Source organism: Oryzias melastigma, linkage group LG2 (genome assembly GCF_002922805.2).
Source record: "Oryzias melastigma strain HK-1 linkage group LG2, ASM292280v2, whole genome shotgun sequence".
NCBI classification, from domain to species: Eukaryota; Metazoa; Chordata; class Actinopteri; order Beloniformes; family Adrianichthyidae; genus Oryzias; species Oryzias melastigma.
The window spans coordinates 17,787,678-17,799,293 of NC_050513.1; the positions used below are offsets into that span (position 1 = coordinate 17,787,678).

Consider the following 11,616-nt stretch of genomic DNA (forward strand, 5'->3'; position numbering starts at 1 on the left):
TTAATTTATGACATTTGAAAAGACGTTATTTCTTAAAAAAAAATTAGTTTTGTTACGAAGTGCATATATGAAGAAATACGAAATTTAATGATTTAATAATCAAAATTCAACATGATCTTAACTTTTTTTTTGTTGACTGCAACCTTTTAACCGTTGAATTTGCGAAAAGCACCTTTTTGCTAATATTCACCACTTTACAGTGCGGCTGGGTTGACAAAATCAATGAATTGTGGAGATCAATTCAAACCCGTAATGCTAAAGACCGCTAGCTTGATGCCAACATACATTTAGATGGATTGTTTTCCTGAACAAATGTGTCTAAATGTGAAAACAGTTTAAACTCAAAATTGAACTGAATTGAATTCAGCGGATTCAAAGAATCGAAAAAAAAAAATCTAAATAGAATCAATCCAGGCTCTGGTAAATTAAATGGATTTTGGAAATTATTGGGTATATATATATATATATATATATATATATAAATGAGATGATTTAAGGAATAACAGCTTTGCGTCATAGAGCAATACTTCACGTAAAGTGCATTTCGTTATACACTAGAATATGTCGGAATTAAGCTAATTGCCTAGGCGGGCGGAGAGTTTCGCTCGTTCAAAAAAGCGTGTTTTTTGTGTCACTGACAAGATCTCAGGTGTTAAAGGGTTAAATAATAGTTCGATTGCATAAACTCCGCAAATGAAATTATTAAAACAAAACCAAAACACTTCATATAAATGAAGCTACTCTCGGCTACTATTCAAGTGCTAATTCAAAATAAACTTTATTCGTCTTACTGCACATTTCCAGTCGCTTGATATTTTTCTTGTTTTGTTTGTCTATGATTTCTGTACGAATAAAGCCTCTATTTCTTTACATATGGGCCGAAACGACCAATTTACCATATATTTTGGACAATAATGGAATATGGAGACCACTGTTACTTATATGTTTTTATTTTCTTTTAGAGAAAGAAATTTTTTTTGTGGAAAAATGTAGCATTGGAAAAAAAGTAGTTTATTTTTCTGTTTTTGTGGGAATTTGTGTTCCACACAAAATAAATATAAGTCCACATTTTTTGATCATGAGATAAAAAAACATTCAAAGGTAAATATACGAAAACTCAAGATGGTTTTTACAGGTTTTCTTTATTGAATTCATACAAAAATACATTTTTTGTCAGTAACTAATGTGCAAACAACAGTTCATTCAAGTACTTTAACAGTCACGTTATTCATGTAGTTTAGAGGTAGGCCTTTGAGTTTAGAACGGGTCTGAGGTAGTGTGCAACCTTCTCTAAGGGTTTTACTGTTGTCTCCTACGTGTCAAGAGATCCAGTTCTTCTTAAAGTTGTTGCATTAGAATTTTTCCAGATTAGTGCAAAACTTGGTACACTGATAAAAATGTGCTGTTTTTGTCTAACGCTTAAAAACCCAAAAGTTTCAGAGAAAACTCAAGGTAAAATAGGTACATTAATGCTTAAAAATAAAAGAATTGTATGGTTTTCCTGTTATTTTGAGGTACATATAACAAAACTTATATATATATATAAACACATAATGCATGTGCTGTATAAAACTTAAAAGTATGGAGATGGTGAAATGGGCTCATCCAGGGTTCCATAGATCCGAAGATATAACCACACCGACACTCGGTTTGTTTTTTGTATGAAATTTTCTATCACTGAATATTTATAAATAAATGTTAAAACAATCAAATATTGTACCAAATCCTATAAATGTGTTTGACTTTTGGTTAATATTGTAAAATAAACACGACAAATTTAAGATTTCACTGTAGGATTAGCATTATTTTTAACTGTTTTGTCTTCTTACAATACAAATAAAAGCTGCAGACGTAAAATAAAAAAATCGTTAGAACTAGCCAAAGTTGTGTTTTTTTTTTTTCACTCTTTTATTTTGTCTTAACAGTGCTCTGTAGTCCATTAAATAGAAAAAACGTTACTTAATTTAGCTTCTTTTAAGCTAACAGCCTGCAATCTAGCACATTTTTATGGGACGGATTCACTGTTTACAAATAGAAAAATCTGGATATTTAACCTAAAGTGTTCTTAGACTCAAATGTGGAGACAATGATCATCATTTATCAAAATTAAAGGTGATTAATTGTCCTTGTAAAAATGCTCGTATTTTTTGTTGTTGTTTGTTTTTTTAAAGATCTCTGATATAACTTGTTAAATTTCAATTTACCATTTGCTTAAAAGTTAGTGAAATAAACAGCAAAAGTAGGATTAACTATCTTTTTCCTTTTTTTTTTGCTTTAATTCTTACGCAATTAAGGTGCATTTTATATAATCACAAGGTTAAAGGTATTTGTCCAGGTTTCTGTTGATAAAACATCACAGAAACCCTTTTTTAAATTTTTTTTTAAATTTTTTAAATTTCCCCTCATTTTCTGATAAATACATGCATTGTTGTCAGATTTCTTATGTTTGTATTTTAGGTAATATTGCCAAATTAAATTTACACATGAGCTTTTACTGTCAAATTACCATTATTTTCACACATTTTTTACTTCAAAAGCTGCAGACGGCTAAAAAACTCCAAAGAATTAACTTAACTTATGTTTTTATTTTTAAATTGACATTTTATGGTACCAAATGGTGCTGCGTAGTGTTTTAAATAGGCAAAAATATGATTTAAGTTAGCCTCGTTTATGCTAACTCTGCTATATAGTAGCACTACAGAACTGTATCACCATGTCTACCTGATTACGGTTAATACGACACAAATGCTACATTTATTTAAAAAAATATATAATAAATCATCCTTTCAATGCTAATAAATTGTTAAAATTTAAATTAGCATCTTCTTAAAAGTTAGCCAAACTTGGCTGGAAAAAGAGTATCGTCTGCGTCTTTTCTGACAGTTACGAAATATTCAAATGGGGGCATAAAATTAGCATCAGCGTTAGACGGAACGCTACAAGTCTAAACGCTTCATCCTCTAATTCCTCTGCTTACTAGATGAGTACGTCGTTACTGTTCTACATTTATTGTTATAAGTTTTTATTGTATAGAGTTATGGATTATTGGAATTTTTTTTGGTAATTGGGCTATTTGGGAATATTTGAGTAATACAAAAGTACTTCAAACTGTTAAGACTTCAACTAGGGACTGCAGATAAACTATAGTGAAACAAAGGCCTGCCTCTAACACCGATCTGTAATTGTTGTTGTAGTACCCAGTGTTGACCACTAGGGGTAGGACCGGGCAGAAATCGCTTTACCTTCACCTTTCCGTCGGTCTTGGAGGTTTAAACTGACAGCAACCGCTGCACCAGCCGCTCCTCGTTTTCCTCCATGTGACCGAAGGCGACCAGACTTTTTTTTTTTTTTTTAGCCTGCAGACATGCTGTGGGGTGGCGGGCGGTCTGGGGTAGTTTGTACTATGACCAGGACCGAAATAGCCCCACGTCAGGTGCAGCCTCACACATCGGCTCGAGTTACGACTCGGCCAAAACACGGAGGTCCACAATCACACCAACGCAAACAGAAAGTGCTGTTTTGTCATTTTCTAGAATAATTCTAAAAATAACTTATATTTACAAAGTCCAGTATGTAAACAAAAGGGGGGGGTGAGGGGGGCGGCTCTTATCCGTCTGGGTGTCTTTCATTTCAGACGACTGCTGAGAACTTCCCTCCATCTCTGAGCTGCAAAAACAAACACATTTTTACCATCAACATTTACAAAAAACAGCAAAGTTAGGAAGATGAAAGCATGGATGAATCTACGGAAGCCCAAAGAGGACATGCTAGTGTTTATTTTAATGCCACTATCATGTTAGAATTCTATTCTATTGAGCTTTTTATTAGATAATTATCTCTATTTTCAAATAAAATTATAGCAAAATTACAACATTTAATTTTACATTCTTTCTAAATAAGTTTTTTTTGTTATTTTCAAAAAAGTAGCAATTAAAATAATACACATTTTTTTAGGTTACATATTTTACATTATATGTATAATTCTAAATATATAAATGTTTTAGATTTAGTTTTTTTGTAAATGTATGAATTTCATAAAGAGTAAATACAATTTTTTTTAATCAATAAAAAAAAAACTTATTTGGTTATACGTAAATTTTATAATTTTCAAAAATGTTTTTCTTTTTCTCGTTTTAAGTAAACACAAAGACATCTTTTGTAAATACATATTTTATTTTCTAATATAAATTGTGTGAACATTTAAATTAAAATAAGTGTTTAAATTTGCTCACCTTGGACTTCCGTTACAAAGACTTCAATTAAGAATATAGCCTAAAGACTATGACAACAAAGGAAAAACAAGCAGATTTTTGTGAAATTAAGTATTTTTTTGTTTTCTGAAGAGTTACGATGTCAGTTTTTAATTTTTGAACAGGCTGAAGCACATTCTCTTTTTGGATCTTAAAGATATGTAGCAGCTCGTTTGTTTTGTGCGGACCTGGAAGTTTGAGGATTGCACACCTAGAGGTTTGAGGTTGTGGACCTAAAGCTGTAAGATTGCACAATTGGAGGCTTGAAGTTGCACACCTGGAAGTTTGATGTTGCACACCAAATCAGTATGCACAGCTGGAGGTGTGAGGATCTGCACCTAGAGGTTTGAGGGTGCGAACCTGGAGGTTTATGGTTGCGCCCACAGAGGTTTGAGGTCGCACACCTGGGGGTTTGAGGGTGCGCACCCGGAGCTTTGACATTGCACACTCGGAGGTTTGACGTTGCGCCCCCGGAGGTTTGAGGTTGTACACCCGGAGGTTTAAAGATGTGAACCTGGAGGTTTGAGGGTGCACACATGGAGGTTTGAGGATGCGCGCCTAGGGGTTTGAGGGTGCACACCTGGAGGTTTGAGGGTGCGAACTTGGAGGGTTGAGGATGCGAAATTGTAGGTTTGAGGGTGCGCACCTGGAGGTTTGAGGGTGCACGCCTATGGTTTTGAGGGGACGCACCTGGAGGTTTGAGGGTGCGCACCTGGAGATTTGAGGGTGCACTCCTGGAGGTTTGAAGATGCACACCTAGGGTTTTGAGGGGGCGCACCTGGAGGTTTGAGGGCGCGCACCTGGAGGTTTGAGAATGCACATGCACAGATTTAAAAAGCTTCTTACCAGTTTTCTTTGGTTGCTCAAGCAGAACGTGCAGATGGGCCGCAGTGGGGGCGTGTTAAGTGCAGCAGGTCCGTGCAGGACGCCCTGGTAGCGCAGGCACGGCTGACCGTCCCCACAGTCCTCCCCCAGCAGCAGCACGTTGGCCAGGTGGGAGATGTAGCTGGAGGCGAGCCGCAGCGTCTCTATCTTGGAGAGCTTCCTGTCGGCGGGCTCGGTGGGGATGAGCGTGCGCAGCGCCGTGAAAGCCGTGTTGACGCTGTGCGTCCTGTCCCGCTCCCGCGCGTTCGCCGCCTGCCTCTGCTTGCTCACGCCACACAGACGCGCCTCTCCGCTGCTGCTCCTTCTCCTCCTCTGGATGGACCCTGCGGGTTGAGAGTCATCCACCTCCTCCCTCACAGCCCCCCCGGGCTCTCTGCGGGGGCTGTTGGAGCAGTCGCTGCCGCTCTCCGGGTCCTCCAGGTCGGAGGCGAAGCCCTCGGTGCGCACGGCGCTGCAGCTGGACTTCATCCTGCCGCGGGTCGGGGACAGAATGGAGCTCCGGACGGGGAGGGGGGCTGATCAAAAAGGCACTTCATCCCGAGGGGTGAAAATAGCAGCGGGGGGTCGAGCAGCTGCCGCCGATCCGGTGACCGATGAGGGGGCTCGAGCCGTGTGTCCCCCCAAAACGAGTGACGGCGGCTTTCTGGGTCACCGCCAGTCCCGCCGCGGAAGAGGGGGGACAGGTGGAGCCACCGGGGGAGGGGCGAAGGGGTGAAGGGCACCTGTTGTGATCGGGAGGATGGAGGTTTATATTGGGACGTGCTGTGGCAACACAGAACCCCCAGATCCGTCCTGGTGAAGTGGGGTTCTGTGAGGAACTTATTTGGGCTTTAGGTGGAAATACAAACAAGAAGTGTGGAAAAAAACAACTAAAAACATCATTTTTTTTTCTCCCAGAAATGTCTCCATACGAGGAAGACGTGACAAAAATCACATTTAAAAAAAATGTTTTATGGATTTCAATTGGACAAAAATGTCAATTCCAGTGGCGATCAACCAATAGAAATCCTCTGTTTGCTCACATCCTGGTTTCCGTCTCTTATTAGCACTTTTACTCTTGGCCAGCAGCTCTGCCTCCACTGAGTGAACAGTACAGGTGTGCCGACCCGACCCGTCCCGTCACAGCCCACCATAATGGACGCACACCCTCCTCCTCCTCCTCCACCACCTTGGCCAGAGCCATCTTTGGGGGTGGATATAAATATCTGAAGGGGTGATGCCTGCTGTGGGATTCTGTCGAGCTCAGAGTGACTGGCGGTTTGTCCGTTTCATTGGCTTTGTGACGGACAGATGGAGACAAAAAACCAATTTCTTTTTTTTTTTTTTTTTTTTTTACTCTGTGGGAGATGATTTTCCCGTGAAAGTTTTCTCAGGTTTCACTGCATGGTTGTTGCCACTAGATGGCAATAAATGCTGCTAAAACAATCTTTTGTTGAGCATTAGAATTGAACTGATTGACTCCTCCCCCTCGCGTTCCAAACAGGAAGTACTCGCTGGCTCCTGGAAGCCTAAATCCCAGTATATAGAGAAATTAAAAATAATGAGGCAAGAGTGGTTATTCTGACCACTAGAGTGACGGAGTAATTGCTGTTAAATATTGTTTTGCTAATCCAAATTATTTTTTTACAATATCTTAAGATATAAACGGACCAATTAGAAGCCTTAATTAAAGTAGGCGGTGTCAGCCGGCCCCAACGTCGTACATTTCCGACATTTAACTGATTTAGTGTAGCCTGCTTTCAAGTGGTAGGGGTGTGGCCTTTTCTATCAAGCTCACTCCTGATTGGCCAATGCGGTTGCCATAGAAACGATGACTGCTTACTGATGTCATCTGGTTCCAACATGGCGTCCGTGTCTCAAAAAAATGGTGACTGAATTGAGTTCACCTTGTTGGAGCTGGAAATCTATGGATGATGTCACACTTACTCAGTCCAGCTCTCATTTACAGTCAATTACATGAATCTTCCAGTTTTTGTTTTTAGGGTAAATCAAAAACATAAATCCTGCAGTTCCATCAAAAACCACTAGGAGCAGGTAGCAAAAGTTCCATGTAAGAAAGTCAGTCTTAACATAAAACAATAATCTATGTATCGCCTGTTTTCTCGTTGTATATTTATTTACTGTACTTCCAATTGATCTAAAATTGGATAAGTAATGTATTTTTAATTTAGACCTCAAATTTGTGCATTTTTACAGTAAGACTTTCTTCATTAAGATGTGGGTGGACCCAACAGCTTTAAACTTTTCATCAGGAGCGCTATGATTTGGAGATTATTGTGGAAAATAATATGATTTCAGTTAAAATTAAGATTTTATAACATTTATTATCAACACAGCACTCATTGAAACTTTAACTTCAATATTTAATTTTCTCCAAAACAGACAGTAGACAACAGTTTGTTGATAAAACAATAGATTACACAGTGTTTAAAATATGTACAACAGGAAATATGAGACATCATAAAACAACCAAATAAATAAATATGCAGAGTAAATTGTGTGTTTGGGGTGAATACTCTGAACATAGAGATATTTACAGTAGAAAAAGAGAAAAGTAACAGTATTTCAAATGAATTCTAAGTTTACCATTTAATCAAATGAAAACCCAGAGCTAGCCTCGTTTTCTTGCTGCTCCTCCTAATGTTTGGAAGGCTCTGGATGAACTTGAGCTTGGAGTTGGATGATAATCAGCTGGTTATAGGATAAACTGTGATGGATAATTAAGTGACTGAGTATCAAATGAAAGTGAGTTGGACGTTGGGTGAACCATAGCTGGGCGATGGACAAACATTAGTGGTATGTTGGATAACTTTAGCTGGATAAGCCTTTACTGGGCATTAGATGAACGTTAACTAGTTGTTGGATAAACTTTAGCTGGGCGTTGGATGAACTTCAGCTAAATGTTGAATGAACCTTAGCCAGGTGTTGGATGAACTTTAGTTGTGCATTGGATCAACGTTAGCAAGGCGATGGATGAACTTTAGTGGTGTGTTGGATCAATGTTAGTTGGATGAACGTTAGTGGTTTGTTGGATGAACATTAGCAAGGTGTTTGATGAACTTTAGTTGTGCGTTGGATCAACGTTAGTTGGATGAACATTAGCAAGGCGTTGGATGAACTTTAGTGGTGTGTTGGATGAACGTTAGTTGGATGAACGTTAGTGGTTTGTTGGATGAACGTTAGCAAGGCACTGGATGAACTTTAGTGGTGTGTTGGATCAACGTTAGTTGGATGAACGTTAGCAAGGCACTGGATGAACTTTAGTGGTGTGTTGGATCAACGTTAGTTGGATGAACGTTAGCAAGGCACTGGATGAACTTTAGTGGTGTGTTGGATCAACGTTAGCAAGGCGTTGGATGAACTTTAGTTGTGTGTTGGATCAACGTTAGTTGGATGAACGTTAGTGGTTTGTTGGATGAACGTTAGTGGTTTGTTGGATGAACATTAGTGGTTTGTTGGATGAACGTTAGCAAGGTGTTTGATGAACTTTAGTTGTGCGTTGGATCAGCGTTAGTTGGATGAACATTAGCAAGGCGTTGGATGAACTTTAGTGGTGTGTTGGATCAACGTTAGTTGGATGAACGTTAGCAAGGCGTTGGATGAACTTTAGTGGTGTGTTGGATCAACGTTAGTTGGATGAACATTAGTGGTTTGTTGGATGAACGTTAGCAAGGTGTTTGATGAACTTTAGTTGTGCGTTGGATCAACGTTAGTTGGATGAACATTAGTGGTTTGTTGGATGAACGTTCGTGGTGTGTTGGATGAACGGATGAACATTAGCTGGGCGTTATTTGAGCCTTTGCTGTGTGATGCATGAACCACAGCTAGGCGTTGGATGAACTTTAGCTAGATGTTGGATGAACATTAGCTGAACGTTGAATAAACTTAAGTTGGGCGTTGGATGAACATTAGCTGGACGATGGCTGAACAGTAGCTGTGCGTTGGATGAAGACCTTGTTTGTGTTTCAGGATGTTGGATGGCTGTTGGACGATCAGCCTCTCAGGATCGGTAGCTGAAATAATAGAACAACATCTGCTGACTACAAAGACCCACAACAGCAGCTGAATCTGTTCAGCTTCTGGATCAGAGTTGGTTAAAAACAAAAGGAAGTTTACCAGTAATTGTTAGGGACTGATTGTCTAAATCCGTCTAACCTCATCATTAAATTCTTGGTTTCAACGTTTTCATTTACACCTCATGTTTCTAGATTGTCTCTACAGCAGTTGTACTGGAGTCTCGTGGTTTTAGCAGCTTTCTTTAACATTCTTAAACATGTTTCAAAGAAAGTGAAGCCTCCGTTACCTTCTTGGAGCACAGGGACCCCGAGTACCCTCTTCTGCAGGCGCAGACGTTCGGCCGGATGCAGCGGCTCCCATACAGACACTTTTGTTCACAGAGAGCTGAGACGTGACGGAAAAGGAACCACAATGTGACCTTCTGGTGTTGAACCAAAAACAGACGACTTCTCCAAAGATGGACTTGTGTTAGGACTTTGAGGTTTTTTTGCACTGATACTCACGAATCTGACAGAGCGTGCCGTGCCACCCGGGGGAACAGTGGCAGGTGTTGGAACCGACACATTCTCCTCCATTCAGGCACTTCTGGAGACAGCTGGCTGCAACGGGACCAATCTGTTTTATGTGACATAACCTCAACGGAATATTAAGAATTGATCACCGGGTCTTTAAATTCCTGCACAAAGCATTCCAGCTAACCGTTTACTCTGCAAATATTCTGATTTTTGTCGTTTATTTTTTAAACTTACACAGGTTCATTAATATTTTTTCTATATACGGCACTCCTTACGTTTCTCGCATTTGTTCCCGTGCCAGCCAGATGGGCAGTCGCAAACACCTGGACCCACGCACCTGCCGCCGTTCATGCAGCTGGGCTGACACACACCTGCGCCGGGGGGAGGGGAGCAAAACAGTAGCTTAGCTTTAAACTGAAAGGACTGCAAATTTAAATCATATACTGTAACAACAAAATGTAACTTTTAATTCTTTTTAGCCAATAAAGGCATCACTGTCAACAACAAATCTAAATCCCACATAAATAGCACAAAATTATATTTACTAATGTCATTTCTTCTTAAATTTAGAAAAATGCTAACAAAGGATGCTAAAATGCTAATGTAATTTTAGGATTATGGTAATTATCTTACTTAAACTAAAACAGCCAAATGAGACCCAAAGCATTGAGACATCATCATTTATAAATAAAGGTTTATTGAGTCATTTAAAAAGTAATGATTAATTATCCACAACAAAAGTCAAATTGTTAAAAGGAAATGCAAAAAAGTAGAATGATAGAAATGACAAAAAAAAGCTAATTTAGATTTTAAGATTTTTTAATTTTTAATTTAGATTGAATATTTTAGGCTAAATATTAAAAATAAAGAGCATTTAAGAGGTATAAACATAACCAAATAGTTTACAAAAAAGAAATCTTCAAGTCTAAGTAGCATCAATACATTTGCGAAGAACCTGAAGGAAAGCTAAACAAAATCAAACAAAATTTAAAAGAATAATTATATTAATTGAAGGTTTTTTAACTGCTAAATGCTAAAAATACTACAACAGACGGAGTAGGAAATTTAAACAATAAAAATACTTTTTGTAAAGTAAAATGCTAAACGAGCTTCTTGCAAAATGTGAAATGCTAATTAGAGCCCTACCCCGAAATTAAAATGTACAAAACGTGAACAACGGTTAAAAGGCCAAGAATCTTTTCTGAATTTTTAACAAAGAAATGAATTAGAATAAAATAAAAAAAATGTAAAATTCTGTGAAAACTTGAAAATAAAGTTACAAAAATATTAAATTAACTAATGAAGTATTAAAAATAATGTACTTAAACAAAATGTGTAAGACAATTGAAATGGAGCAATATTTGTTCATTATGTAGTGAGTCCTGCTTACTGGAAGAATTTACCCAGGGGTATGACTTGTATCAGATTTTTTTAAATAAAAAGCAACAACCACTAGAGGGCACTGTAGACGATAAACTCACTTTTCTCACAGCGGCTCTCTGTGTATCCCTGCAAACACGAGCAGACGTTGTTCCTCATACATATCCCTCCGTTTTTACACGGTGGACTGCAGACAGCTGAAGGAGAAAGAAAGTTTTTACCAAAAAGCCTTTATTACATCTTAGCTTTTCCAAAACCTAAAGACTTACCGTTTTGACACTGAGCCCCGTAAAAACCGCGAGGACACTCGCAGGCGTTTGGTCGGACACACAAACCTCCATTCAGACAGACGGGGGAGCACAGAGCTGGAGGAGGAGAGGCTGTTAGCGCTAGCATAAACCTCACGCGTCTTTAAGCTAGCAGGGACAAACTAACCGGTTTCGCACGTGGGTCCTGTCCAGCCGGGCTGACATAGACACTCATCTGGGGACACACAGCGACCTCCATTGTGACAGTGACGGTTACACACCACTGGATCCAACAACAAAAAAGTTAATTCCAATGTAACG

The 11,616-nt window shown here is 38.8% G+C and overlaps 2 protein-coding genes across 2 annotated transcripts in view; both read right to left on the minus strand.

Moving 5' to 3' along the window:
* Window positions 1-3,337: 3,337 nt before the first annotated feature.
* Window positions 3,338-5,947, minus strand: si:ch211-246m6.4 (basic helix-loop-helix transcription factor scleraxis). The gene is made up of 2 exons (XM_024288880.2): window positions 5,097-5,947; window positions 3,338-3,666 (listed from the first exon to the last, which is right to left on the minus strand). Exons 1-2 carry the CDS (start codon window positions 5,601-5,603, stop codon window positions 3,631-3,633), a joined length of 543 nt encoding a protein of 180 aa, XP_024144648.1. The 5' UTR covers window positions 5,604-5,947; the 3' UTR covers window positions 3,338-3,630.
* A 2,381-nt stretch (window positions 5,948-8,328) lies between these two features.
* The window catches only part of si:ch211-246m6.5 (von Willebrand factor D and EGF domain-containing protein), a 29,591-nt gene continuing 26,303 nt past the window's right edge, over window positions 8,329-11,616 (minus strand). Inside the window, exons 27-33 of the mRNA XM_036214438.1 lie at window positions 11,483-11,578; window positions 11,317-11,412; window positions 11,149-11,244; window positions 9,943-10,038; window positions 9,656-9,751; window positions 9,439-9,536; window positions 8,329-9,148 (exon numbers count right to left, since the gene is read on the minus strand). Coding sequence (XP_036070331.1) covers window positions 9,128-9,148; window positions 9,439-9,536; window positions 9,656-9,751; window positions 9,943-10,038; window positions 11,149-11,244; window positions 11,317-11,412; window positions 11,483-11,578 — 599 coding nt within the window. The 3' untranslated portion in view covers window positions 8,329-9,127. The remainder of the gene's footprint in view (window positions 9,149-9,438; window positions 9,537-9,655; window positions 9,752-9,942; window positions 10,039-11,148; window positions 11,245-11,316; window positions 11,413-11,482; window positions 11,579-11,616) is intronic.

Bases quoted from the DNA above. Each gene is read 5' to 3' on its own strand.
- si:ch211-246m6.4 (XM_024288880.2), bottom strand. From the start codon at position 5,603: ATGAAGTCCAGCTGCAGCGCCGTGCGCACCGAGGGCTTCGCCTCCGAC. The intron at 3,667-5,096 runs GTAAGAAGCTTT...TTGTTTTTGCAG, and splicing joins TGAGCAACCAAAGAAAACTG to CTCAGAGATGGAGGGAAGTT.